Genomic DNA, 23,724 nt, shown 5'->3' on the forward strand with positions numbered 1-23,724 from the left:
TAATCAAAGCTTTTATGGAAGGCTTGAAAAGGGTAATACCACTAAGACTTCCACCCACACCAGTATGGAATGTTAATATTGTCTTTACAAGACTTATGGGCTCACCTTTTGAACCCTTACATAATTGCCCTCTGCAGTTTCTTTCATGGAAAGTTGCTTTCCTCACTGCCATCTCTTCATTGAGGAGAGTTGGTGAGGTACAAGCTCTAACCCTAGAAGAACCTTTCTTTCAACTCCACAAAGATCGTTGTTCTTCGCAGCAATCCAAAATACCTTCCCAAAGTGGTTTCTGCTTTTCATATTAACCAATCAGTAGAGTAACCTGTGTTTTTTCCTCATCCTAATTCAGTAGCAGAAATAGTTCAACACACGCTAGAAGTTAGAAGAGACTTATTATATTACATTGAAAGGACCAAAGCTTTTTGTAAAACAAAACAATTGTTTGTTGCATTTGCTCCACCTCACAAAGGCATTCCCATCTCTAAATCAGGTATTTCAAGATTGATTGGTAAATGCATTCCAGCATGCTATGCAAAAGCAAAGAACTTTATCCATACCCCCGAGAGCGCGTTCTACATTCAAAATAGGGGGCACTATGGCCGTCTTAGGCAACATTCCTCTAGCTGACATATGTAGAGCAGCTACATGGTCTACACAACACACATTTGCCCAACTATTGTGTGGATAGGTTAGCACGACAACAGGCAATGTAGGCCACGCAGTGTCAGATTAGTCACTACTTGGGGAGCGTACTGCAAAGCATGTGTATCTACAACACACATGCCTCGAACAGATAATGTTACTTACCCCGTAAGCATCTGTTTTTGGCATGTAGAGCTGTAGATTCACATACACTCACCGGACACATGTAGTTGTTGCTGTTTTTCCTATTTACATACATATGCATGGATAGCTCTATTCTACACTTACGTCCTCCATTCTCACCCTCTTTCGGGAAAACAATCGAACAATGGAGTCGGTGCCAATGCGCACTATCACTGAAAGGAGGAGTCCCCTTACTTCGTGACTCGAAAGACTTCTTTGAAGAAAAATAACTTGCAAACATCCGGACCAACGCTAGATGGTGGGAGTATGCAAAGCATGTGAATCTACAACTCTACATGCCATGAACAGATGCTTACTGGGTAAGTAACATTATCCTTCTCAATGCAGGCTCTGCAGTATTACATTCATGAATCAAATATTTACAAAGACAATTGTGATTGTGTGCTTCATCCAATGAGCTTTTTCTGTCTTTTCTTTGCAGCAAAACCCATTCGAATTAAGGATGACCTCTTGACATGTACTGCAACAGAACTCAATTATGGCCTTGTAAACTTTGTGAAAGAAGTAACAAGGCCAAACGGAGAGCGCTATGAACCAGACAGTATTTTTTACCTCCTCCTTGGGATCCAGCAGGTGAGAAATCGGGGTTTCCATTACCAGCTGTTAGACTGTTCCTGAGCTGAGGTGAAGGAAATTAAATGTAGGGTTCTTTTCTCGTTGACTGCTCCTGCTAACTTTTTATCGCGTTTGCCTACTTTGTTTTGTGAACTGATGTGCAAGGTTGTTTGGTAATTTACTGTTACTCAGAAGTTGATTTTCAATTTTCAAAGTGCATGTAATTACTGGTTTGAATGTTATGAAGTTCAGTATTATTTCAGATCTAGTTGATAACAATGATTTTGTTTCCAGCGGCATGTTTGTATTGTAGTTGCACTCTGTTTATTTGGTGACTGGTAACACGCTCCTTGTAAGAGCAGGTCTGTCATGAGGCCTGTTTGAATAGTTTTTGATGTTGTGCATGTGGACCATAGTCATGCTCTTATATTTTGCCTCTGTGTGAATTTAAAGCTCCATGAGTGAGAAAGATGTTTAAGCAATGGATGCTGTTGTACGTATAGGCCTATGTGGGAAGTGTTATGCTACGTGTTTGGCAGACTGCTATTTTGCGAATGTGCAGCGGTGCCTTTACATTTATGCGTAGTTTTGGATTAGTCTGAATCATACAGTTTAATTCACACTTCGAAAGGGCATCTAAATGCTCAGGCGGACATGTATATGTGCTCTCTGTAGGAAGCTGGCACTTTATTTAGTGGACCAAAATGTAGTACACTGTGTATAGAGTCCAAGCAAACCCTACTTGGTTTACAGAGGCACACATGAAAACCCAAATGCCTTCTTTTGTGGTAGTGTGGACAAGCAGTTCGGCTTGTCCGAGGGTAGTGCGAAGTATTTGCTCACACACACACAGGCAATAAATGAGACACACACGTAAAAATAAATCCGAAACTAATTTAGAAAAACAAGGTGTATTTTTATATAACTTTTTATACCAAGAACTTTGATAGCAAGAAAGTACTTTTTTTATTTCTAGATTTTAGCAGTTAAGTAAATGTTGACTTAAATGCACCTTTACACACAATGCTTTCCTATGGGAGAAAAGGGAAAGATAGCATACAGATATTTATGGTTGGTTTTCAGGGGTCTTCTTCGGGACGTAGGGTCGTAGTGGGCCATTGTCCAAGTACTACTAGCAGGTTCTCGTTACGTTGCCTGGGTCCTCCGGTTGCAGAGGGCTGGTCGCTTTGGTAGACGTGTGTGCTATACCAGTAATGATGGGGGGGGGGGTCAGGTGGGCATAAAATCTGAAAGAAACAGGTTTGTATTAGATTCTTTACCTTGGAATATCCCCAGGCGTTAGACTGGATCCGGAAACTTTTGCGTAGCAGTACCCCTGCGCGTCGGTAGGTGTCGTCTGCGGCTCCCCGTCCGTCGTCGGCGTCGTTGGCGCCGGGATTACGTCGCCGGAGTACTTGGACGCCGCCCTCACGCGCTGACGTCAGTTCTTCTTTTTTTCTGCACCAGCAAGCGCAGATCCGGAAAAAGTGGTACCCCTTAGTCAATTTTTGACTAAACTTTTTCGATAATTTTTTGATCCTTTTCAAAGTCTAACGACTCAGACGGTGCCGGTAGGGATGCCCGGGTTTAAACCCTGTGCCGACTGCGACCGACTGATGTCGGTTACCGACTCCCACCGTCGGTTACCGACTCCCACCGCCGGTGTCTTCATTGCCTGGGCCTCGACCACGACGACAAGGCCTGCTCCGACTGTCGAGCCCTGACGTCTAAAGCAAGGCGGGAGCGGTCCCGCAAGCGACTCGAGCTCCGGCAGTCGGCCCTGCGCTGCTCGAGGTCTCGGTCCGCGAGGAGGTCGAGGGACCGGTCTCGGGGTCGGAGCCACCACAGCTCCGGGAGTCGTCTTCGGGCTCGGAGTCCTCAGGTAAGCACAAGAAGTCGAAGAGACGTCATCGCTCTTCCGACTCCCCCATGACGCTCGTGTGACGCGGCCGGGGGTTCGGGCGACACCGGCCTGCATCATACCTGTCGGTCCCTGGGCAGAACACGACGTCGGAGGAAATCGAGGCCTTCCTCACGGCTATGAGGTCGCTCACTCTTCCGTCAAGCTCTGCGGCGCCTTCAGGCCCAGCGGCCCCGACTGGGGATCCCAGCGGGTCGGGCGCTTCGGCCCCGACGCCGTCTGGTGCTTCGGTCCCGCCGCCGCCTGTGACTTCGATCGCGGCGCCGCAGGATCCGGATCCGGGTCGTCGCCGGTCGACCTCACGACGTCGCCGGCACCGGCCCCAAGGGTGTCGCCCCCAGGCGGCGCCGTCCCCGATCCCTCGCTCGATTAGGGTCCGGCGCTGGAACAGCGCCGCTCTCGACACCGATGGGAGATTTCTACTTATATGACCCGGCCCCATCCTTTGGTCCTGAGTCTCAGGAGATGGGTGGCGAGGGGGATTGGGAGGGGTCTGAGGACCCTCTGGCACAGGAGTGCCAGTCTTACCAGGACTGGACAGGTGAGCTAGGGGAGGCCAGTGGTCTGGACACCTCGCCAGACACTGGTTTTGTCTCCCCTCCTACTGTGGCTACGGAGGAGGGGGCTGCCTATAGTGTGGTACTGACGCGGGTGGCCAAGGCCTTAGGCCTGGAGCTCCCCGTCGCGGCTGTGAGGACTAACCTCCTCACTGAGGTCTTTAAACCGCGGGCAAGCTCGGCCGAGCCTCTGCTGCCGTTTAATGAGGCCTTGTCTGACGTTCTTCTGGGCACTTGGTCCAGGCCCGCTACAGGTCAGCCTGTAGATAGGAACTTGGCCAGACGCCACCGCCCGGCTCCGGGCGACCCTTGCTTCCTGTCCACCCATCCCAACCCCAAGAGCCTGGTCATCCAGGCCTCTTAACTCCCAGACGGCATTCCCAACGGCTCCCCCCGATCGGGAATCCAAGAGGTACGAGCAATACGGGAAAAAGGTATTCTCCTCCCTGAGTTTAGGGCTGTGGTCAGCCAACACCGCGTGCCTCTTGTCCCTCGTGGGACACGGTTGCAGACGTGCTGCCACAATGTCCATTGGAGGTCCAGACTAAACTCACCCCAGCGCTTTCGGAGGGTCGAAATTCAGCACTGTACTCCATCCAGTGTGGACTTGATACCACAGACGCACTGGGCAGGGCGACGGCAACGACGGTGGCGATTCGTCGCCACGCCTGGTTGAGGTCCGCCAACTTTTCGGCTGATGTCCAGAACACCCTAATGGACATGCCGTTTCATGGCTGTCGCCTCTTTGGCGACAAGGCAGAACATGCGCTTGAGCGCTTTAAGGACTCCAGGGCTACGGCCAAGTCCTTGGGCCTCTCATCCCCGCGCCAGCAAACGGCTGCCTTTCGATCCTTTCTTGGCCATGGAAGGGGTGCCCCCACACGTCCTGCCTGCCTTGGGCAGCAGACTACCGTCCAGCGTGGTGGCGGACGTGGAAACCGCTGTGGCGGCGGTCGGGGACAACGGCGAGGCCAGTCCACATCCGCCCCTGCAGCATCCGCCTCAAAACCTTCCTAGTCCGAGCTTTCAGGCCCATGTGACGCCAGTGGGGGGGCAGGGTTCGCCTTCACCACCTCCACTGGTGCACTGTCACATCGGACAGGTGGGTGCTGCAAATCGTCCAAAGGGGCTACTCCCTCCCCTTCGAGGCGACCCCTCCACCGTGATACCACCGCGTGTCGGGGGATCACTTGACACTTCTACGAGAGGAAGTTACGGCCCTCTTGGCCAAGAGGGCCATCGAGCGCGTTCCTGGGCCAGAAGTAGGGTGTGGTTGTTACTCCCACTACTGTCTGGTACCCAAGAAGGGCAAAGGAGGCCTACGCCCTATCTTGGACCTACGGAACGTCAACGGCTTCCTACGGCAGGAGAAGTTCAAGATGCTGACACTAGCTCAGGTCCTAGCTGCCCTGGACCCAGGAGAATGGATGGTAGCATCGGACTTGCAGGACGCTTATTTTCATATCCCCGTCCTGCCGGCCTATGACGTTACCTGCGGTTCACGGTAGGCCACGAGCACTTTCAGTTTACCGTGCTCCCCTCTGGCCTCACCAGCGCCCCACGGGTGTTCACGAAGGTGATGGCGGTGGTCGCAGCTCATCTGCGCAGGTTAGGGGTTTTAGTCTTCCCCTACCTCGACGACTGGTTGTTGAAGGCGGTGTAGGAGAGTAGGGTCTGCAATCCTATGATCACCCAGATTTTTTGCTTTTGTTTCACTGGTTTACGACTTTCTCTGGCTGTGGGCCTGCCAATCAGACCCACAGCCTGGCTGTTCTCTTTCTAAATTACCTCATGTACCCTAGGTGCATCTACCAATTGGTACTGGGCCACCTTATCAGACCCTGTAACTCAGGGCATAGGTGTACCCAGGGCTGCCAGGGGCTGCAGCATGTATTATGCCACCCCTGGCTGGCCTCCTAAATTTGACACAACTGGCTGCATGACAGCTGGGGCAAAGTCGTGTAATCACCCTTTGCTGTAGGTGTAGTATACCTATACCTAACCCTAAAATGGACACACAGATCCCTATCAGTCACTCCTATGGAAGGCCTTAACAATCCTGAAGGCAGAGTGCTTGGAATCGTGTGAGATGGTGCTCTGGCATGAGCTGAGCCTGTCTGCAGCTTGCGGAACCAAGTCCTAATAGCTGTTCCATGATATCGCATACCATATACTCTTAAGTGCATTATAATCCTTGCGGTTAAATGCTATCTTTGGTATTGCTTTATCAAAACATGTCGAGTAAGGTGTCATACGAATTGGAATACTAACCCCTCGCCAATTTTGGCGACGGGGTTAGCATTCCACCCTTCTAGAGGGACACGACATGTATGTAACTGTGAACCCCGGTTAAAGTTAACTGAAGCCTCAGCTCCACAAAATGGATGCTGCCACCACAGACACGAGTCTGACCTCCTGCTGCTGGGAGTCCTTCCAGCGAGGGAGGCCTGGACAAAGGGTTTCCTGTCCGGGGCGGTGCTAGCACCGTCCCAGACATGGTTTTGTGTATCCTGGGTAGGCAGGGCTTTTCAGGAAGGTGACTGCTGAGTGGCACCCCGGTGCTCACTACGCATAGGCCAGTCAGAACCAGTTCCAGGGGCACACCAGCCCCTGGCCTGGGGAAGTCCGGCAGAGGAGAGGGGTGTAACCACCCCCCTCCTGGTCCCACCCATAGGCAGGACCTAGTCACCGGGTCAGCCCCTTTTTTTAGTATAAAGATAGGAGCGGGCCCCCTGTTCAAATTAGATCATCTTTGGAATCAAGATACCACTTTCTTCGAAAGGACTTCACGATTTCTTCTTCAAGATTCTCCCTTGTGGCTAAGGAGTAGTCACCCTGCATCAAGCGGGCACCATCCTAAGAAACACTGCGGTCTGCTGCAAGTCCTTCTTCACGAATCCAACGACCCAGCTCGACGAGACCCGGCTTCCCTGGCACCTCTGACCTCTACTCACCTCTACAGCAAAGCTGAGAACCGTGAGTGCGACGAGACCTCGAGGGACCGACGATCGCCAAGACTGCACGACATCTTTACTGCAAGCCCACCGTGTCCTCCACTGGTGAGTGCTTTGGGGTCCGAGAAGCCCCGACCCTGCGCAGCTCCAGCACCCAAGGTCAGCCTCCCTGCATCTCCACGATCTGCGTGGGGCCCTTCTGCTGTTTGCTGTGCACCGCGTTGTTTGGCTACTAGCCGGCTGGCTTGTGGCCTTTTGAACGACGCCCGACGACATCTCTGCTGCTGGTCTGGTTGCTCCAGGCTGGCCCTTGCTTCCTTCTTCGAGAGAGGCACCCCGGACCCTCCTGGTCCACTCCAGACGCCATTTTAGGTCCACCGCGTGGGCTTGAATTTGCCAAGGCTTTGTTGCCCAATCCTGGGTCCAGCGACGCCGACAGCTTCTATCTTCGTGGGACAGCTCGATCCTCCATCCTGGTCGCCGACAACGCCTCCTGGTCCGTGAGATCTTCGAGCTACAGCGTCGCCCACTCACCTTGTCGAGGTGGCTACCATCCGGTGCCCTCCTGGTGCCCACTGACTACTGGCTAGTAGTCTCGAACTTGGTCCCCTCTGCTTTCAGGTGTCATCTATCTTCGAGATCCAGGCTTGGATCCAACTGAACTTTCTTCACTGGTCACCGGCCAGCATCTTTTCTTCCGGCTCCTGGTCCGTCTACGAGGATTCCCGACGTCTTTTCAGACCTATGCAGCTGCAGCCCCTGGGCTAGGTAACTTCGGCATTTCGGTGCCCCAGCATAGCCTCACTATCCAAGGGTCAGAATCTATCTTCGTTTTCTCCCTACCAGGTCGGGTTCGCCCGAGAACACTAACTTTCTATTTCCTAGCTACCATAGACTTTTGTCCGCATCTCGCGTGAGAGTGCACACACTGCACCCGAGTCCCCTAGGCCTCCTAGTCGTAATCTAACGATTCCCTAGTCAAGTCCTAGCGATTCCAAAAGCTATTAGTACTGTACTCACCTGCTAGGAATTTCACATTCCACTTTCAGAGTATATGGTTTTCCGTGCCCCTCGGGCATTTGTATATACTGTGCTAACTTAAGTATTTTTGTAAGAGTTTTGGTTTGTGCTTAGTACCCTGTCCTCATAAAGAGTACAGGGCTGTTGTGATTCTTAAATAAATAACTGTTTATTTTCATAACACTTGTGTGGTGTCCTTTCACTTGGTGTTCAAGGGGTATATGTGTGGTAAACAGCTGGCTTAACACGCCCTCTCGAGTCTTTAGCCTTAGACTGCTCGTATCCATGCTACTAGGATAGCTGGTCTATAAGGTTGACTTACAACCAATCATCAATAAGGGTTGTTGGACTGATACATAGTGGGCACTAGAATAGTGACCACTGCATATCAGGCCACCTTCTCACAGGCGGGCTCACCCCAGACAGTCGTCAGCCACCTCCAGACTACGGCCGACCTGCACCTGCTGGGGTTCTCCATCAATGTGCCAAAGTCACACCTGTGTCCCTCTCAGAAGCTCCTCTTCATCGGAGCGGTTCTGGCAATTTCGGGTTTATCCTCCTGAACAGCGGGTTCGGGATATTCAGGCTCTGATTCCGATCTTTCAGCCGTTATCCCGAGTCTCAGTCAGGTTGATGCTGTGGCTTCTGGGGCTGATGGCCTCCTGCATCCTTCTGGTGCATCACCCCAGGTGGCAGATGCGGGCTCTGCAGTCGGACCTGAAGTTTCAGTGGGCCCAGCATCAGGGCAACCTGTCCGACCATGTCCTGATCTCTGAGGGCACTGCAAGACAGTTGCAGTGGTGGCTCACGGACCGCGATTGGGTCAGCGACAGATCCCTCTCCCTACCCCAACCCCAGCACGTAGTTGTGACGGACGCGTCCCTCCAGGGCTGGGGAGGCCGCATAGGAGAGGCGCAGATCAGAAGCCTCTGGTCTCCGGCAGAGTCCCGGCTCCACATCAACCTTCAGTGCAAGCCGGATCGCCCGCAGCTCTAGAAAGCATTACTCCCCTCTGTCCGAGGGAGTGTAGTGCAGGTGTTCACGGACAACACCATCGCCATGTGGTACTACAACAAACAGGGCGGGGTGGGGTCGTGGACCCTATGCCAGGAGGGTCTGCGCCTCTGGCAGTTGCTGGAACATCAGGGCGTGACCCTGGTGGTTTAACACATGGCAGGTTCTCTGAACGCCAGGGCGGACAAACTCAGCCGTCGGTAATTGATGGATCACGAATGGCATCTGAACTCGGACGTGGCGCAAGGCCTCTTTCAGCAGTGGGGAGAGCCTTGGTTAGATCTATTCACCACAGAAGAGAACGCGTAATGTCATCAGGTCTGCGTGTTGGAATTTCCAAGGCGGCACTCACTCGGAGACGCTTATCCCGAGCTACTCAGTATGTCTGTCGATCCCCCGATTCGTCTGCCTCTTCAGGAGGGCCTTTTTCGCAGCAGCAGGGGACGTTCCTCCACCTGAACCTGTCCAGTCTCCACCTCCATGCTTGGAGATTGAGCGGTGACAGTTGAGGCCATTTGACTTGCCTCCTGAAGTTTGTGATGTGATTCTGGCAGCCAGGCGTCCCTCCACAAAGCCGGTATATGGCTGCAGGTGGAACAAGTTTGTGTCATGGTGCACAGCAAAGGCTGTGGATCCCCTTTCTGCCCCCCTTTCTGAGGGTCTCCTCTTCCTTCTTTCTCTTGCCCAGCAGGGCTCTGCTCTGGGCACTATCAAGGGCTACCTTTCTGCCCTTTCCGCCTTTTTAAGGCTACCTGAGCAGCCTTCTTTGTTCAAGTCGCCGGTTGTGTGAGAAGGTGGCCTGATATGCAGTGCTCACTATTCTAGTGAACACTATGTATCAGTCCAGCAACCCTTATTGATGATTGGTTGTAAGTCAACCTTATAGACCAGCTATCCTAGTAGCGTGGATACGAGCAGTCTAAGGCTAAAGACTCGAGAGGGCGCGTTAAGCCAGCTGTTTACCACACCTATACCCCTTGAATACCAAGTGAAAGGACACCACACAAGTGTTATGAAAATAAACAGTTATTTATTTAAAGATCACAACAGCCCTGTACTCTTTATGAGGACAGGGTACTAAGCACAAACCAAAACTCTTACAAAAATACTTAAGTTAGCACAGTATATACAAATGCCCGAGGGGCACGGAAAACCATATACTCTGAAAGTGGAATGCGAAATTCCTAGCAGGTAAGTACAGTACTAATAGCTTTTGGAATCGCTAGGACTTGACTAGGGAATCGTTAGATTATGTCTAGGAGGCCTAGGGGACTCGGGTGCAGTGTGTGCACTCTCACGCGAGATGCGGGACAAAAGTCTATGGTAGCTAGGAATTAGAAAGTTAGTGTTCTCGGGCGAACCCGACCTGGTAGGGAGAAAACGAAAGTAGATTCTGACCCTTGGATAGTGAGGCTATGCTGGGGCACCGAAATGCCGAAGTTACCTAGCCCAGGGGCTGCAGCTGCATAGGTCTGAAAAGACGTCGGGAATCCTCGTAGACGGACCAGGAGCCGGAAGAAAAGATGCTGGCCGGTGACCAGTGAAGAAAGTTCAGTCGGATCCAAGCCTGGATCTTGAAGATAGATGACACCTGAAAGCAGAGGGGACCAAGTTCGAGACTACTAGCCAGTAGTCAGTGGGCACCAGGAGGGCACCGGATGGTAGCCACCTCGACTAGGTGAGTGGGTGACGCTTGACTCGAAGATCTCACGGACCAGGAGGCGTTGTCGGCGACCAGGATGGAGGATCGAGCTGTCCCACGAAGATAGGAGCTGTCGGCGTCGCTGGACCCAGGATTGGGCAACAAAGCCTTGGCAAATTCAAGCCCACGCGGTGGACCTAAAATGGCGTCTGGAGTGGACCAGGAGGGTCCGGGGTGCCTCTCTTGAAGAAGGAAGCAAAGGCCAGCCTGGAGCAACCAGACCAGCAGTCGTGAAGTCGTTGGGCGTCGTTCAGAGGGCCACAAGCCAGCCGGCTAGTAGCCAAACAACGCGGTGCACAGCAAACAGCAGAAGGGCCCCACGCAGATCGTGGAGATGCAGGGGGGCTGATCTTGGGTGCTGGAGCTGCGCAGGGTCGGGGCTTCTCGGACCCCAAAGCACTCACCAGTGGAGGACACGGTGGGCTTGCAGTAAAGATGTCGTGCAGTCTTGGCGATCGTCGGTCCCTTGAGGTCTCGTCGCACTCACGGTTCTCAGCTGGGCTGTAGAGGTGAGTAGAGGTCAGAGGTGCCAGGGAAGCCGGGTCTCGTCGAGCTGGGTCGTCGGATTCGTGATGAAGGACTTGCAGCAGACCGCAGTGTTCTTTAGGATGGTGCCTGCGGATGCAGGGTGACTACTCCTTAGCCACAAGGGAGAATCTTGAAGAAGAAATCGTGAAGTCCTTTCGAAGAAAGTGGTATCTTGATTCCAAAGATGATCTAATTTGAACAGGGGACCAGCTCCTATCTTTATACTAAAAAAGGGGGCTGACCCGGTGACTAGGTCCTGCCTATGGGTGGGACCAGGAGGGGGGTGGTTACACCCCTCTCCCCTGCCGGACTTCCCCAGGCCAGGGGCTGGTGTGCCCCTGGAACTGGTTCTGACTGGCCTATGCGTAGTGAGCACCGGGGTGCCACTCAGCAGTCACCTTCCTGAAAAGCCCTGCCTACCCAGGATACACAAAACCATGTCTGGGACGGTGCTAGCACCGCCCCTGACAGGAAACCCTTTGTCCAGGCTCCCCTCGCTGGAAGGACTCCCAGCTGCAGGGGGTCAGACTCGTGTCTGTGGTGGCAGCATCCATTTTGTGGAGCTGAGGCTTCAGTTAACTTTAACCGGGGTTCACAGTTACATACATGTCGTGTCCCTCTAGAAGGGTGGAATGCTAACCCCGTCGCCAGAATTGGCGAGGGGTTAGTATTCCAATTCGTATGACCCCTTACTCGACATGTTTTGATAAAGCAATACCAAAGATAGCATTTAACCGCGAGGATTATAATGCACTTAAGAGTATATGGTATGCGATATCATGGAACAGCTATTAGGACTTGATTCCGCAAGCTGCAGACAGGCTCAGCTCATGCCAGAGCACCATCTCACACGATTCCAAGCACTCTGCCTTCAGGATTGTCAAGGCCTGCCATAGGAGTGACTGATAGGAATCTGTGTGTCCATTTTAGGGTTAGGTATAGGTATACTACACCTACAGCAAAGGGTGATTACACGACTTTGCCCCAGCTGTCATGCAGCCAGTTGTGTCAAATTTAGGAGGCCAGCCAGGGGTGGCACAATACGTGCTGCAGCCCCTGGCAGCCCTGGGTACACCTATGCCCTGAGTTACAGGGTCTGATAAGGTGGCCCAGTACCAATTGGTAGATGCACCTAGGGTACATGAGGTAATTTAGAAAGAGAACAGCCAGGCTGTGGGTCTGATTGGCAGGCCCACAGCCAGAGAAAGTCGTAAACCAGTGAAACCAAAGCAAAAAAATCTGGGTGATCATAGGATTGCAGACCCTACTCTCCTACATGACCCCCCCCCAAACTTTGGGACAATAAGCTAACCTTGACCAGGTGAGTCTTCTTGTTCTAAGTGGAAATATCTGGAGAGCCCATCGGCATTGCCATGATCAGTACCAGGTCTATGTTCCACTGTAAAGTCCATCCCCTGTAGGGAAATGGACCACCTAAGCAGTTTGGGGTTTTCACCCTTCATCTGATTTAGCCACAAGAGGGGCTTATGGTCGGTCTGAATCTTGAAGTGAGTGCCAAACAAGTATGGCCTCAGCTTCTTCAGGGCCCAAACCACAGCAAAGGCCTCCCTCTCAATAGCTGACCAATTCTTCTCTCTGGGGGTCAGCCTTCTGCTTATAAAAGCAATGGGCTGATCCTGACCATCAAAATTCAGTTGAGAAAGAACAGCTCCCACACCCAACTCAGAAGCATCTGTTTGGACAATGAATGGTTTGGAGTAGTCTGGACTCTTAAGGATAGGTGCTGTGCACATGGCCTGCTTTAGGTCATCGAATGCTTTTTGACAGCCTGCTGTCCACTGAACCTTTTTTGGCATTTTTTTACTTGTCAGTTCATTTAATGGTGTCACAATGGAACCATAGTTCCTGACAAATTTTCTGTAGTATCCAGTCAGGCCCAAGAAAGCTCGAACCTGAGTCTGGGTGGTTGGAGGAGCCCAGTCCCTGATTGACTGTATTTTGCTCTCCAGTGGCTGAACCTGGCCTCCACCTACAAGGTGGCCCAGGTATACAACCTGTGTCTGCCCTATCTGGCACTTGGTGGCCTTGATAGTGAGGCCTGCTGCTTGCAGAGCCTCTAACACTTTCCTCAGGTGGACCAGGTGATCCTCCCAGGTGGAGCTAAAGACAGCAATATCATCTAGATATGCTGCACAGAAGTCATCCAGCCCAGTAAGGACTTGATTCACCAACCTTTGGAAGGTGGCAGGTGCATTTTTCAGACCAAAGGGCATTACCACAAATTGATAATGCCCACCAGGGGTTGAAAATGCTGTTTTGGGCTTGGCATCCTCAGCTAACCTGATTTGCCAATACCCAGCTGTTAAGTCAAATGTACTTAAGTAGTTGGCAGAAGCCAATCTATCTATAAGTTCATCTGCCCTTGGTATTGGATGGGCATCAGTCTTAGTGACTGCATTGAGACCCCTGTAGTCTACGCAAAACCTCATCTCTCTCTTACCATCTTGGGTGTGAGGCTTTGGCACTAGAACTACTGGACTAGCCCAAGGGCTATCTGAGGGTTCAATGACTCCCAATTCCAACATTTTCTGCACTTCAGTTTTTATGCAGTCTCTAACATGATCAGGCTGCCTGTAGATTTTACTCTTGACTGGCAGGCTGTCACCAGTGTCAACCTCATGGGTGCACCAATTGGTCTGACTGGGTGTCAGAGAGAACATACGTCTGAAAGACTGAAGAACCTGTTTACAGTCTTTCTGCTGATGTTCAGAGAGGCTGCCACAAAAGACAACACCATCTACTGACCCATCATCAGGATTCTGAGTGAGCAGGTCTGGGAGAGGGTCACTCTCTTCCTCCTGTCCCTCATCTATGGCCATGAGCAAGCTCATGTCCTTCCTGTCGACATATGCTTTGAGCCTGTTGACATGGAGTACCCTATGGGGACTCCTGGGAGTTCCAAGGTCCACCAGGTAGGTGACCTCTCCCTTTTGCTCAAGGATTGTGTGGGGCCCAGACCATTTGTCTTTGAGTGCTGCTGGGGCCACTGGCTCCAGCACCCACACCTTCTGTCCAGGCTGATAAACAGTCAGGACAGCCTTTTGGTCATGCCAAGCTTTTTGAAGTTCTTGACTGGCCTTAAGGTTTTCTGATGCCTTCTCCATATACTCAGCCATCCTGGAGCGGAGACCAAGTACATAGTCCATTATGTTGGTTGCAGGCTTTTTGAGAGGTCTCTCCCATCCTTCCTTCACCAAACACAAGGGGCCTCTCACAGGATGCCCATACAAAAGTTCAAAAGGGCTGTAGCCAACCCCCTTTTGTGGGACCTCTCTGTAAGCAAACAGAAGGCAGGGCATCAGGACATCCCATCTACGCCTGAGTGTTTCAGGTAGTCCATGAATCATCCCTTTTAGGGTCCTGTTGAACCTTTCAACAAGCCCATTGCATTGTGGGTGATAGGGTGTAGTGAATTTGTAATTGACACCACACTCCTTCCACATAGCAGTTAAATAGCTTGACATGAAGTTTGCACCTCTGTCAGAGACAACCTCCTTAGGGAAGCCCACTCTGGAGAACACTCCAACTAGGGCCCTTGCCACCACAGGGGCTGTGGTGGTCCTAAGTGGAATAGCTTCAGGATACCTGGTGGCATGATCCACTACCACCAGTATAAACTTGTGCCCTGATGCTGTCTGGGGTTCCATTGGACCAACAATGTCAATCCCCACTCTTTCAAAGGGCACCCCCACCACAGGCATTGGTATAAGGGGGGCCTTTGTTGTGCCACCTGACTTACCACTGGCTTGGCAAGTGACACAGGAGCGACAAAACTCCTTGGTATCCTCATTCATGTGAGGCCAGTGAAAGTGTGAGACAAGCCTGTCCCAAGTCTTTGTCTGGCCTAAGTGTCCTGCTAAGGGAATCTCATGGGCCAAGGTAAGTAGGAAACCTCTCTGAGACAAGGGTACAACCAGCCTCCTGGTCATGCCAGGCTTGGGGTCTCTTGACTCAGTGTACAGGAGTCCATCTTCCCAGTATACCTTGTGGGTACCTGTGGCGTTCCCAGCAGCCTCAGCAGCAGCCTGCTGTCTGAGGGGTTCAAGAGAAGGGCAGCCTAACTGGTCCTTCCCCAGGTCTTCCCTTGAGGGTCCCCCTGAACCCAAGAATTCAACTTGATCAAGTTCAAACTCTCTAGGCTCAGTTTCCCTCAATTCCTGCAGGTCAGCCTCCTCTGAGACTTGATCCACAACCTGGGGCAAGGGGGAAGGCACAGCCTTAACCCTACTGCTCTTTTTCTTGGAAGGTGTCTGGTCCATTGTTCCAGGATCCAGCACCTGTTCAGTGGGGCATCTTCTGGCCTGTGACCTAGTCACAGCAAACACATGTGCTGGCAAACCTAACATTTCCAGATGAGTCCTCTGCTCCACTTCTGACCATTGTGATGACTCCAAATCATTGCCCAACAAACAATCCACTGGGAGGTCTGAACTAACTACAACCTTCTTTTGGCCAGTTACCCCTCCCCAGGAGAAAGCTACAATTGCCATACTATGATTGGTAGTGACATTGCTTGCATTGGTCACCAGGAATTCTGTACCTGGCATGATCTGTCCAGGGTCCACAAAGCTAGGTGTCACCATTGTGACACTGGCACAAGTGTCCCTATAGGCCTGAGCCATTTTTCCATTAATAAAAGGTGTCTGTCTGTATTTGCCCAAAGTATTGGGACTTATGTCAGGGGACATATCCATATCCCCTGTACTGACAAGGACAGCCTGAGTGAGGGTGCCAACTAAGTTGTCACTCCCCTCAGAACCCAGGGTTAACCCTACTAAACCCTTGGGAGGTGCACTACCACTGCTGGCTGTACTAGGGGGCACAGGTGCCTTAGGGGCTGCAGTGGCAGGAGTCTGCCCTCCTCCTTTCTTGGTGCACTCACTAAACCAGTGAGTTTTACTTTTGCAGTATTGGCACCACCTTTTAGATTGGCCTTCTTTCTTCTTTTGGGGAGCCTGACCCCCACCCTCTTTGGGTTGTTGGGGACCTGTCGAAGACTTCTGGTCATTTTGTTCCCCTTTCGAATCCTTACCCTTCTGGTCTGCTTTCTTCTGACCACCTTGATTCTGGCCCTGGTTCTGTTTAACTCTTGTTCTAACCCATCTGTCTGCCTTCTTTCCCAATTCTTGGGGAGAGGTCAGATCTGAGTCAACAAGATGCTGATGCAACAACTGGTTCTGACAATTGTTTAAAATTTGCTCTCTCATCATCAAATTGTACAATCCTTTATAATCAGTAACCTTACTGCCCAGCAACCAGCCCTCAAAAGCCTTAGTGGCACAATCTACAAAGTCAGCCCAATCTTGAGACTGAGTTTTCTGGGTATCCCTGAACAGCACCCTGTACTGCTCAGTGGTTAGGCCAAACCCATCAACCAGTGCATTTTTCAAGACTTGGTAATCATTAGCATCCTCCACCCTTGTGGTGAGGAGCTTGTCTCTTCCTTTACCCTCAAAGGAGAGCCACAAGATAGCTGCCCACTGACTTGGGGGAACACCTTGCACAGTGCAGGCCCTCTCCAAAGCAGTAATCCATTTGTGGATGTCATCCCCTTGTTTAAAGGGGGGCACTATCTTACCAAGGTGTTTTGTATCAAAACTCCTTTCCCTATTGCTAGGTACAATGCTGCCACCAGTGGGGACTGTCCCACTCAATTGTTGCTCTCTAGCAAAGGCAAGCCTCTCTTTGGCCAGGGCAAGTTCTTCCCTTTCAATCCTCAGATTGGCTGCCTTTTCCTTAGCTTCATACATTCTCCTCTGGGGAGATGTCATTCCCCTTTGAGAGGAACGTTGAGAGCCATTGGTATGAAGGGATCTGATAGAGCCTCTTGATAGAGATCTATCTCGTCCATTCCCAATGTTAAGCTGACCTGAGAGTGGCCCCAAGGGTCCCCTAGTGCCCATCTCATGTCTGCTTAAGTTGGACCTGGTTAGTCTGCTGACTTCTACCTGTTCCTTTTCTGCCTCATCCCCTGATACCAAATCATCATCCTCATCATCAGCATCATCTGCTTCCTGAAGAGGATGGTCCTGGGCATCAAAGGGACCCTGTAAGGAGGGCATGTTGCCATCTGAATTAGAAGGGTCTGGGTTACCAGCCCTCCTTGCATCATGAGTCTCTAAGAGACCAATCAGAAAGGCAGTTGTGGGGTTAGACCCCTGCTTAATCTTCCTAGAGGTACACACTTGTCGTAACTCATGGAAGCTAAGCGCAGTATATCTTGAAGGGATGACCTGTGGAGGGTCAACTGACACAAGGGGAACCTCAGTGTTTCCTCCTTTGTCCGACATACTGTTTCTAGTGTGGTGTAAGTGATGCACCTACCTACACTATGTGTTTACCTACTGATCCCTTGCTAAGAGTTGCAGCCAAGGTGTGCTAAGCCTTGAGGAGCTACAACAGCTGGTTCAGTAGAACTCAGAGTATTCTAAGCTTTAGTTATGTGTACCTAACAGTACTTATGTGATCTTTCAACAAGATATTCTTAGGATACGTGTGGTAAAACAACAGCAAGCTCAAATCCCACCCGCTGCCCACCAATGTGAGAAGGTGGCCTGATATGCAGTGCTCACTATTCTAGTGAACACTATGTATCAGTCCAGCAACCCTTATTGATGATTGGTTGTAAGTCAACCTTATAGACCAGCTATCCTAGTAGCGTGGATACGAGCAGTCTAAGGCTAAAGACTCGAGAGGGCGCGTTAAGCCAGCTGTTTACCACACCTATACCCCTTGAATACCAAGTGAAAGGACACCACACAAGTGTTATGAAAATAAACAGTTATTTATTTAAAGATCACAACAGCCCTGTACTCTTTATGAGGACAGGGTACTAAGCACAAACCAAAACTCTTACAAAAATACTTAAGTTAGCACAGTATATACAAATGCCCGAGGGGCACGGAAAACCATATACTCTGAAAGTGGAATGCGAAATTCCTAGCAGGTAAGTACAGTACTAATAGCTTTTGGAATCGCTAGGACTTGACTAGGGAATCGTTAGATTATGTCTAGGAGGCCTAGGGGACTCGGGTGCAGTGTGTGCACTCTCACGCGAGATGCGGGACAAAAGTCTATGGTAGCTAGGAATTAGAAAGTTAGTGTTCTCGGGCGAACCCGACCTGGTAGGGAGAAAACGAAAGTAGATTCTGACCCTTGGATAGTGAGGCTATGCTGGGGCACCGAAATGCCGAAGTTACCTAGCCCAGGGGCTGCAGCTGCATAGGTCTGAAAAGACGTCGGGAATCCTCGTAGACGGACCAGGAGCCGGAAGAAAAGATGCTGGCCGGTGACCAGTGAAGAAAGTTCAGTCGGATCCAAGCCTGGATCTTGAAGATAGATGACACCTGAAAGCAGAGGGGACCAAGTTCGAGACTACTAGCCAGTAGTCAGTGGGCACCAGGAGGGCACCGGATGGTAGCCACCTCGACTAGGTGAGTGGGTGACGCTTGACTCGAAGATCTCACGGACCAGGAGGCGTTGTCGGCGACCAGGATGGAGGATCGAGCTGTCCCACGAAGATAGGAGCTGTCGGCGTCGCTGGACCCAGGATTGGGCAACAAAGCCTTGGCAAATTCAAGCCCACGCGGTGGACCTAAAATGGCGTCTGGAGTGGACCAGGAGGGTCCGGGGTGCCTCTCTTGAAGAAGGAAGCAAAGGCCAGCCTGGAGCAACCAGACCAGCAGTCGTGAAGTCGTTGGGCGTCGTTCAGAGGGCCACAAGCCAGCCGGCTAGTAGCCAAACAACGCGGTGCACAGCAAACAGCAGAAGGGCCCCACGCAGATCGTGGAGATGCAGGGGGGCTGATCTTGGGTGCTGGAGCTGCGCAGGGTCGGGGCTTCTCGGACCCCAAAGCACTCACCAGTGGAGGACACGGTGGGCTTGCAGTAAAGATGTCGTGCAGTCTTGGCGATCGTCGGTCCCTTGAGGTCTCGTCGCACTCACGGTTCTCAGCTGGGCTGTAGAGGTGAGTAGAGGTCAGAGGTGCCAGGGAAGCCGGGTCTCGTCGAGCTGGGTCGTCGGATTCGTGATGAAGGACTTGCAGCAGACCGCAGTGTTCTTTAGGATGGTGCCTGCGGATGCAGGGTGACTACTCCTTAGCCACAAGGGAGAATCTTGAAGAAGAAATCGTGAAGTCCTTTCGAAGAAAGTGGTATCTTGATTCCAAAGATGATCTAATTTGAACAGGGGACCAGCTCCTATCTTTATACTAAAAAAGGGGGCTGACCCGGTGACTAGGTCCTGCCTATGGGTGGGACCAGGAGGGGGGTGGTTACACCCCTCTCCCCTGCCGGACTTCCCCAGGCCAGGGGCTGGTGTGCCCCTGGAACTGGTTCTGACTGGCCTATGCGTAGTGAGCACCGGGGTGCCACTCAGCAGTCACCTTCCTGAAAAGCCCTGCCTACCCAGGATACACAAAACCATGTCTGGGACGGTGCTAGCACCGCCCCTGACAGGAAACCCTTTGTCCAGGCTCCCCTCGCTGGAAGGACTCCCAGCTGCAGGGGGTCAGACTCGTGTCTGTGGTGGCAGCATCCATTTTGTGGAGCTGAGGCTTCAGTTAACTTTAACCGGGGTTCACAGTTACATACATGTCGTGTCCCTCTAGAAGGGTGGAATGCTAACCCCGTCGCCAGAATTGGCGAGGGGTTAGTATTCCAATTCGTATGACACCTTACTCGACATGTTTTGATAAAGCAATACCAAAGATAGCATTTAACCGCGAGGATTATAATGCACTTAAGAGTATATGGTATGCGATATCATGGAACAGCTATTAGGACTTGATTCCGCAAGCTGCAGACAGGCTCAGCTCATGCCAGAGCACCATCTCACACGATTCCAAGCACTCTGCCTTCAGGATTGTCAAGGCCTGCCATAGGAGTGACTGATAGGAATCTGTGTGTCCATTTTAGGGTTAGGTATAGGTATACTACACCTACAGCAAAGGGTGATTACACGACTTTGCCCCAGCTGTCATGCAGCCAGTTGTGTCAAATTTAGGAGGCCAGCCAGGGGTGGCACAATACGTGCTGCAGCCCCTGGCAGCCCTGGGTACACCTATGCCCTGAGTTACAGGGTCTGATAAGGTGGCCCAGTACCAATTGGTAGATGCACCTAGGGTACATGAGGTAATTTAGAAAGAGAACAGCCAGGCTGTGGGTCTGATTGGCAGGCCCACAGCCAGAGAAAGTCGTAAACCAGTGAAACCAAAGCAAAAAAATCTGGGTGATCATAGGATTGCAGACCCTACTCTCCTACAGGTTGTTCACAGATTCTTAAAGGGCATCACTCATATGTTCCCCCCCTGTTCCCTTAGTGATGCCTCAATGGGACTTGAACCTTGTACTTACTTTTCTGATGTGCGCTCCCTTCGAGCCACTTCATAACTGTCCTCTCCGTCTTCTTACTTTGAAGACTGCTTTCCTGGTTGCCATCACCTCTGCCATGAGAGCTCCATGCTCTTTCGTCTACACCTCCTTTCCTCTCTGTTCATCCGGACAAGGTTGTGTTGCGGACAAGACCCTCTTTCCTGCCCAAGGTAGTCTCAGCCTTCCACATCGGGCAGTCCATCACTTTGCCCACCTTCTTTCTGCTTCCGCATCCCTCGAAAGAGAAAGAGAGGCTCTACCGTCTGGACCCAAAACGTGCGCTCTCATTCTATTTGTATCGCACACTTCAGTTCCGGGTGGATGACCAACTATTTGTTGGTTACGTGGGCGCTAAGAAAGGTCGGGCAGTGCACAAGCAGACCATCTCTCGGTGGGTCGTGTTGTGCATCAAAGTATGCTACTCCTTGGCTAACAAGCATTTGCAATGCAATAGGTCTCGCATTAGGAAAGTTTGAGCTATTGGTATGGTAAATGACAAATTTTTTATTTATGTGTTGGTTTTGAAAATAGCTACATTAATAGCTTTGTCATTTACAATGCCAATTGCTTTAACTTTCGCAAATGTGACACCTATAGCATTTGTAATGCAATCTGTGTTGTATTTACGTGACTTAGATGTATTGCTATTACAAATAACAATGGCTTTTTAAAATTTATTTTTTATTAATTAATACTTAAATAAAAGTTATTGTAATTTATAATGGTAATAGCTTAAACTTTTGTAAATAACTTTTGTGAAGATTATGTTCAATGTATTTTATTGTGACGACAAATCCAATAACAGAAGTGAAATATTAACATATTTTTGTGACATTTGTAATAAAGCTTGAAACATTGAGAGAACATATTTGAACCAGTTGTTGTTGAATGGTTGCACAGATTGATGCTGTGATGGCGCTGAGTGATGTTGTGGTGGCGACGAGTGATGCTGTGGCGTTCATTAATTGCTTGCAAACTAACAAGGATCAGCTGAAAACAGAAGCGCTATTTAAACAAAGACACAACTTTTTCCCCCATGTAGAGTTATTATAGCGGGGGCTGCTTACCTTACACTCGTCCTGGGGAAGTTCACAGGTCCTTCCTTTTGCTTCTCCCCTCGTCCATGGCCAAGCAGCAGCCTCAAAGTGAAGAAGGCGGGTGTTGAGCAGGAGCACTGGCTGCAACCGGAGTTGAGGTAGCGCCTCTGTGTGCTGCAGCCTGCAGAGGCAGAGGTTGTGAGGGCTGCCCAATTATTGAAAAAGACCCCCAAAAAAACGCAAACACTATAAAGATGACACTGCGTCCAGTGAAGAAAAAAATAAGCTCTCGCGTCCTAGTTCGGCCGAAAGTCTTATCAGACACACTTTAAGTTCCTCACACGTGTCCCTACACTAGTCACTTTCGTCAGAGGGACCCCCACCATTGTGTCTGGATTATTCATCCCACACAATACTAAACCCTTGAAGAAAATAAATAAACGCATCTGTGCTTTGAACGATTAGCTGAAAAAAAAAAAGCTCCAGAGAAATGGCGAGGCTATAGCATCTCGAGACACACGTGGAAAGAACCTAGCCTATGTGCATTTGTCATCATTAAGTGCTTTTATGAGGCTATTCGGGTTAGAAATGGGAAATACATTGAGTGTTCCCTCGTCAATAAGGAGTTAGACTCTGGTTAATGTGAATGGGGAAGCTTTGTAAATAGACTGCTTACCCTTACATATTAGCAACATGTGAAGGAGATTAGGGGGCGTTTTCTTCCTGAAAAGCACATGTGGAGAGCATCATTAGTGTATTCATTATGAAAACATCAGCTGGGAAGAGCCGGAGGGTAGGAGCCTCTCCTGCTTTGTGTAGAAGTCTGCCATGCTTCTCGCCCTCTTGGAGCTGCGTTGGACACCCCTGGGTCGAGTGCAACACAGGAGCTCCCAGCAGGGGGGCAGGGAAGAGCCGGATGGTAGGAGCCTCTCCTGCTTTGGGTAGAAGTCTGCCATGCTTCTTGCCCTCTTGGAGCTGCGCTGGACACCCCTGGGTCGAGTGCAACACAGGAGCTCCCAGCAGGGGGTGGGGGCAGGGAAGTGCCGGAGGTTAGGAGCCTCTCCTGCTTTGGGTAGAAGTCTGCCATGCTTCTCGCCCTCTTGGAGCTGCGTTGGACACCCCTGGGTCGAGTGCAACACAGGAGCTCTAAGCAGGGGTGGGTGGGGGAGGGGGCAGGGAAGTGCCGGAGGGTAGGAGTCTCTCCTGCTTTGGGTAGAAGTCTGCCATGCTTCTCGCCCTCTTGGAGCTGCGTTGGACACCCCTGGGTCGAGTGCAACACAGGAGCTCTAAGCAGGGGTGGGTGAGGGGTGGGGGGGGGGGGGAGGGAAGTTCCGGAGGGTAGGAGCCTCTCCTGCTTTCGGTAGAAGTCTGCCATGCTTCTCGCCCTCTTGGAGCTGCGTTGGACACCCCTGGGTCGAGTGCAACACAGGAACTCCCAGCAGGGGGGGGGGGGGGGGAGGGGGGGAAGGTAAGAGCCGGAGGGTAGGAGCCTCTCCTGCTTTGGGTAGAAGTCTGCCATGCTTCTCGCCCTCTTGGAGCTGCGTTGGACACCCCTGGGTCGAGTGCAACACAGGAGCTCTCAGCAGGGGGGGGGGGGGGGGGGGCAGGGAAGTGCCGGAGGGTAGGAGTCTCTCCTGCTTTGGGTAGAAGTCTGCCATGCTTCTCGCCCTCTTGGAGCTGCGTTGGACACCCCTGGGTCGAGTGCAACACAGGACATTTGTGTTAAATACAATGTGCATTGAAAATATTAACATATATTTGTCCTACGATATTAAAAACATGGGTAAATACAAACATTACTTGTAGATTAGATTGGGAACCATAAAATGGATGTATTGCTGTGAACTGTTTTGCACAAAAAAAAAATGTTTCCACCCTGTACAGCCAGTGGGCTGAATCGTGGCACGTTCCAACCTCTCTCCTTCCATAAATTGCAGGGCAGGGACGGGATGCTGAGGCCAGAACTCATCCCTTACCACCTACCTCAAAGTGATAATCCGAAACTCAATTGGAGCCCTAGCAGAAGGCAACAGACTGTATTGCCAGTGCTTAATCTGAGCCGTTGTTTGGAGGTGGAGCCCACGCCGCTCGTTTGCGAACCGAATTACATTATTCACATGTTAGGTGGTCAAATATTTAAAGAAGGAACAAATGAATACATGGAAAATAAGAAGCTAACACAGTTATCTTTGAGGTGT

At 51.1% G+C, this 23,724-nt stretch overlaps 1 protein-coding gene across 5 annotated transcripts in view; it reads left to right on the plus strand.

Moving 5' to 3' along the window:
- ZMYM3 (zinc finger MYM-type containing 3) overlaps positions 1 to 23,724 on the plus strand; it is a 539,665-nt gene that overhangs the window by 401,811 nt on the left and 114,130 nt on the right. For all 5 annotated transcript variants that reach the window (XM_086918270.1, XM_086918269.1, XM_086918272.1 and 2 more), the window contains one exon: positions 1,268 to 1,419. In XM_086918270.1, coding sequence (XP_086774396.1) covers positions 1,268 to 1,419 — 152 coding nt within the window. The remainder of the gene's footprint in view (positions 1 to 1,267; positions 1,420 to 23,724) is intronic.

Source organism: Lissotriton vulgaris, chromosome 4_1 (assembly GCF_964263255.1).
Source record: "Lissotriton vulgaris chromosome 4_1, aLisVul1.2, whole genome shotgun sequence".
Taxonomy (NCBI): domain Eukaryota; kingdom Metazoa; phylum Chordata; class Amphibia; order Caudata; family Salamandridae; genus Lissotriton; species Lissotriton vulgaris.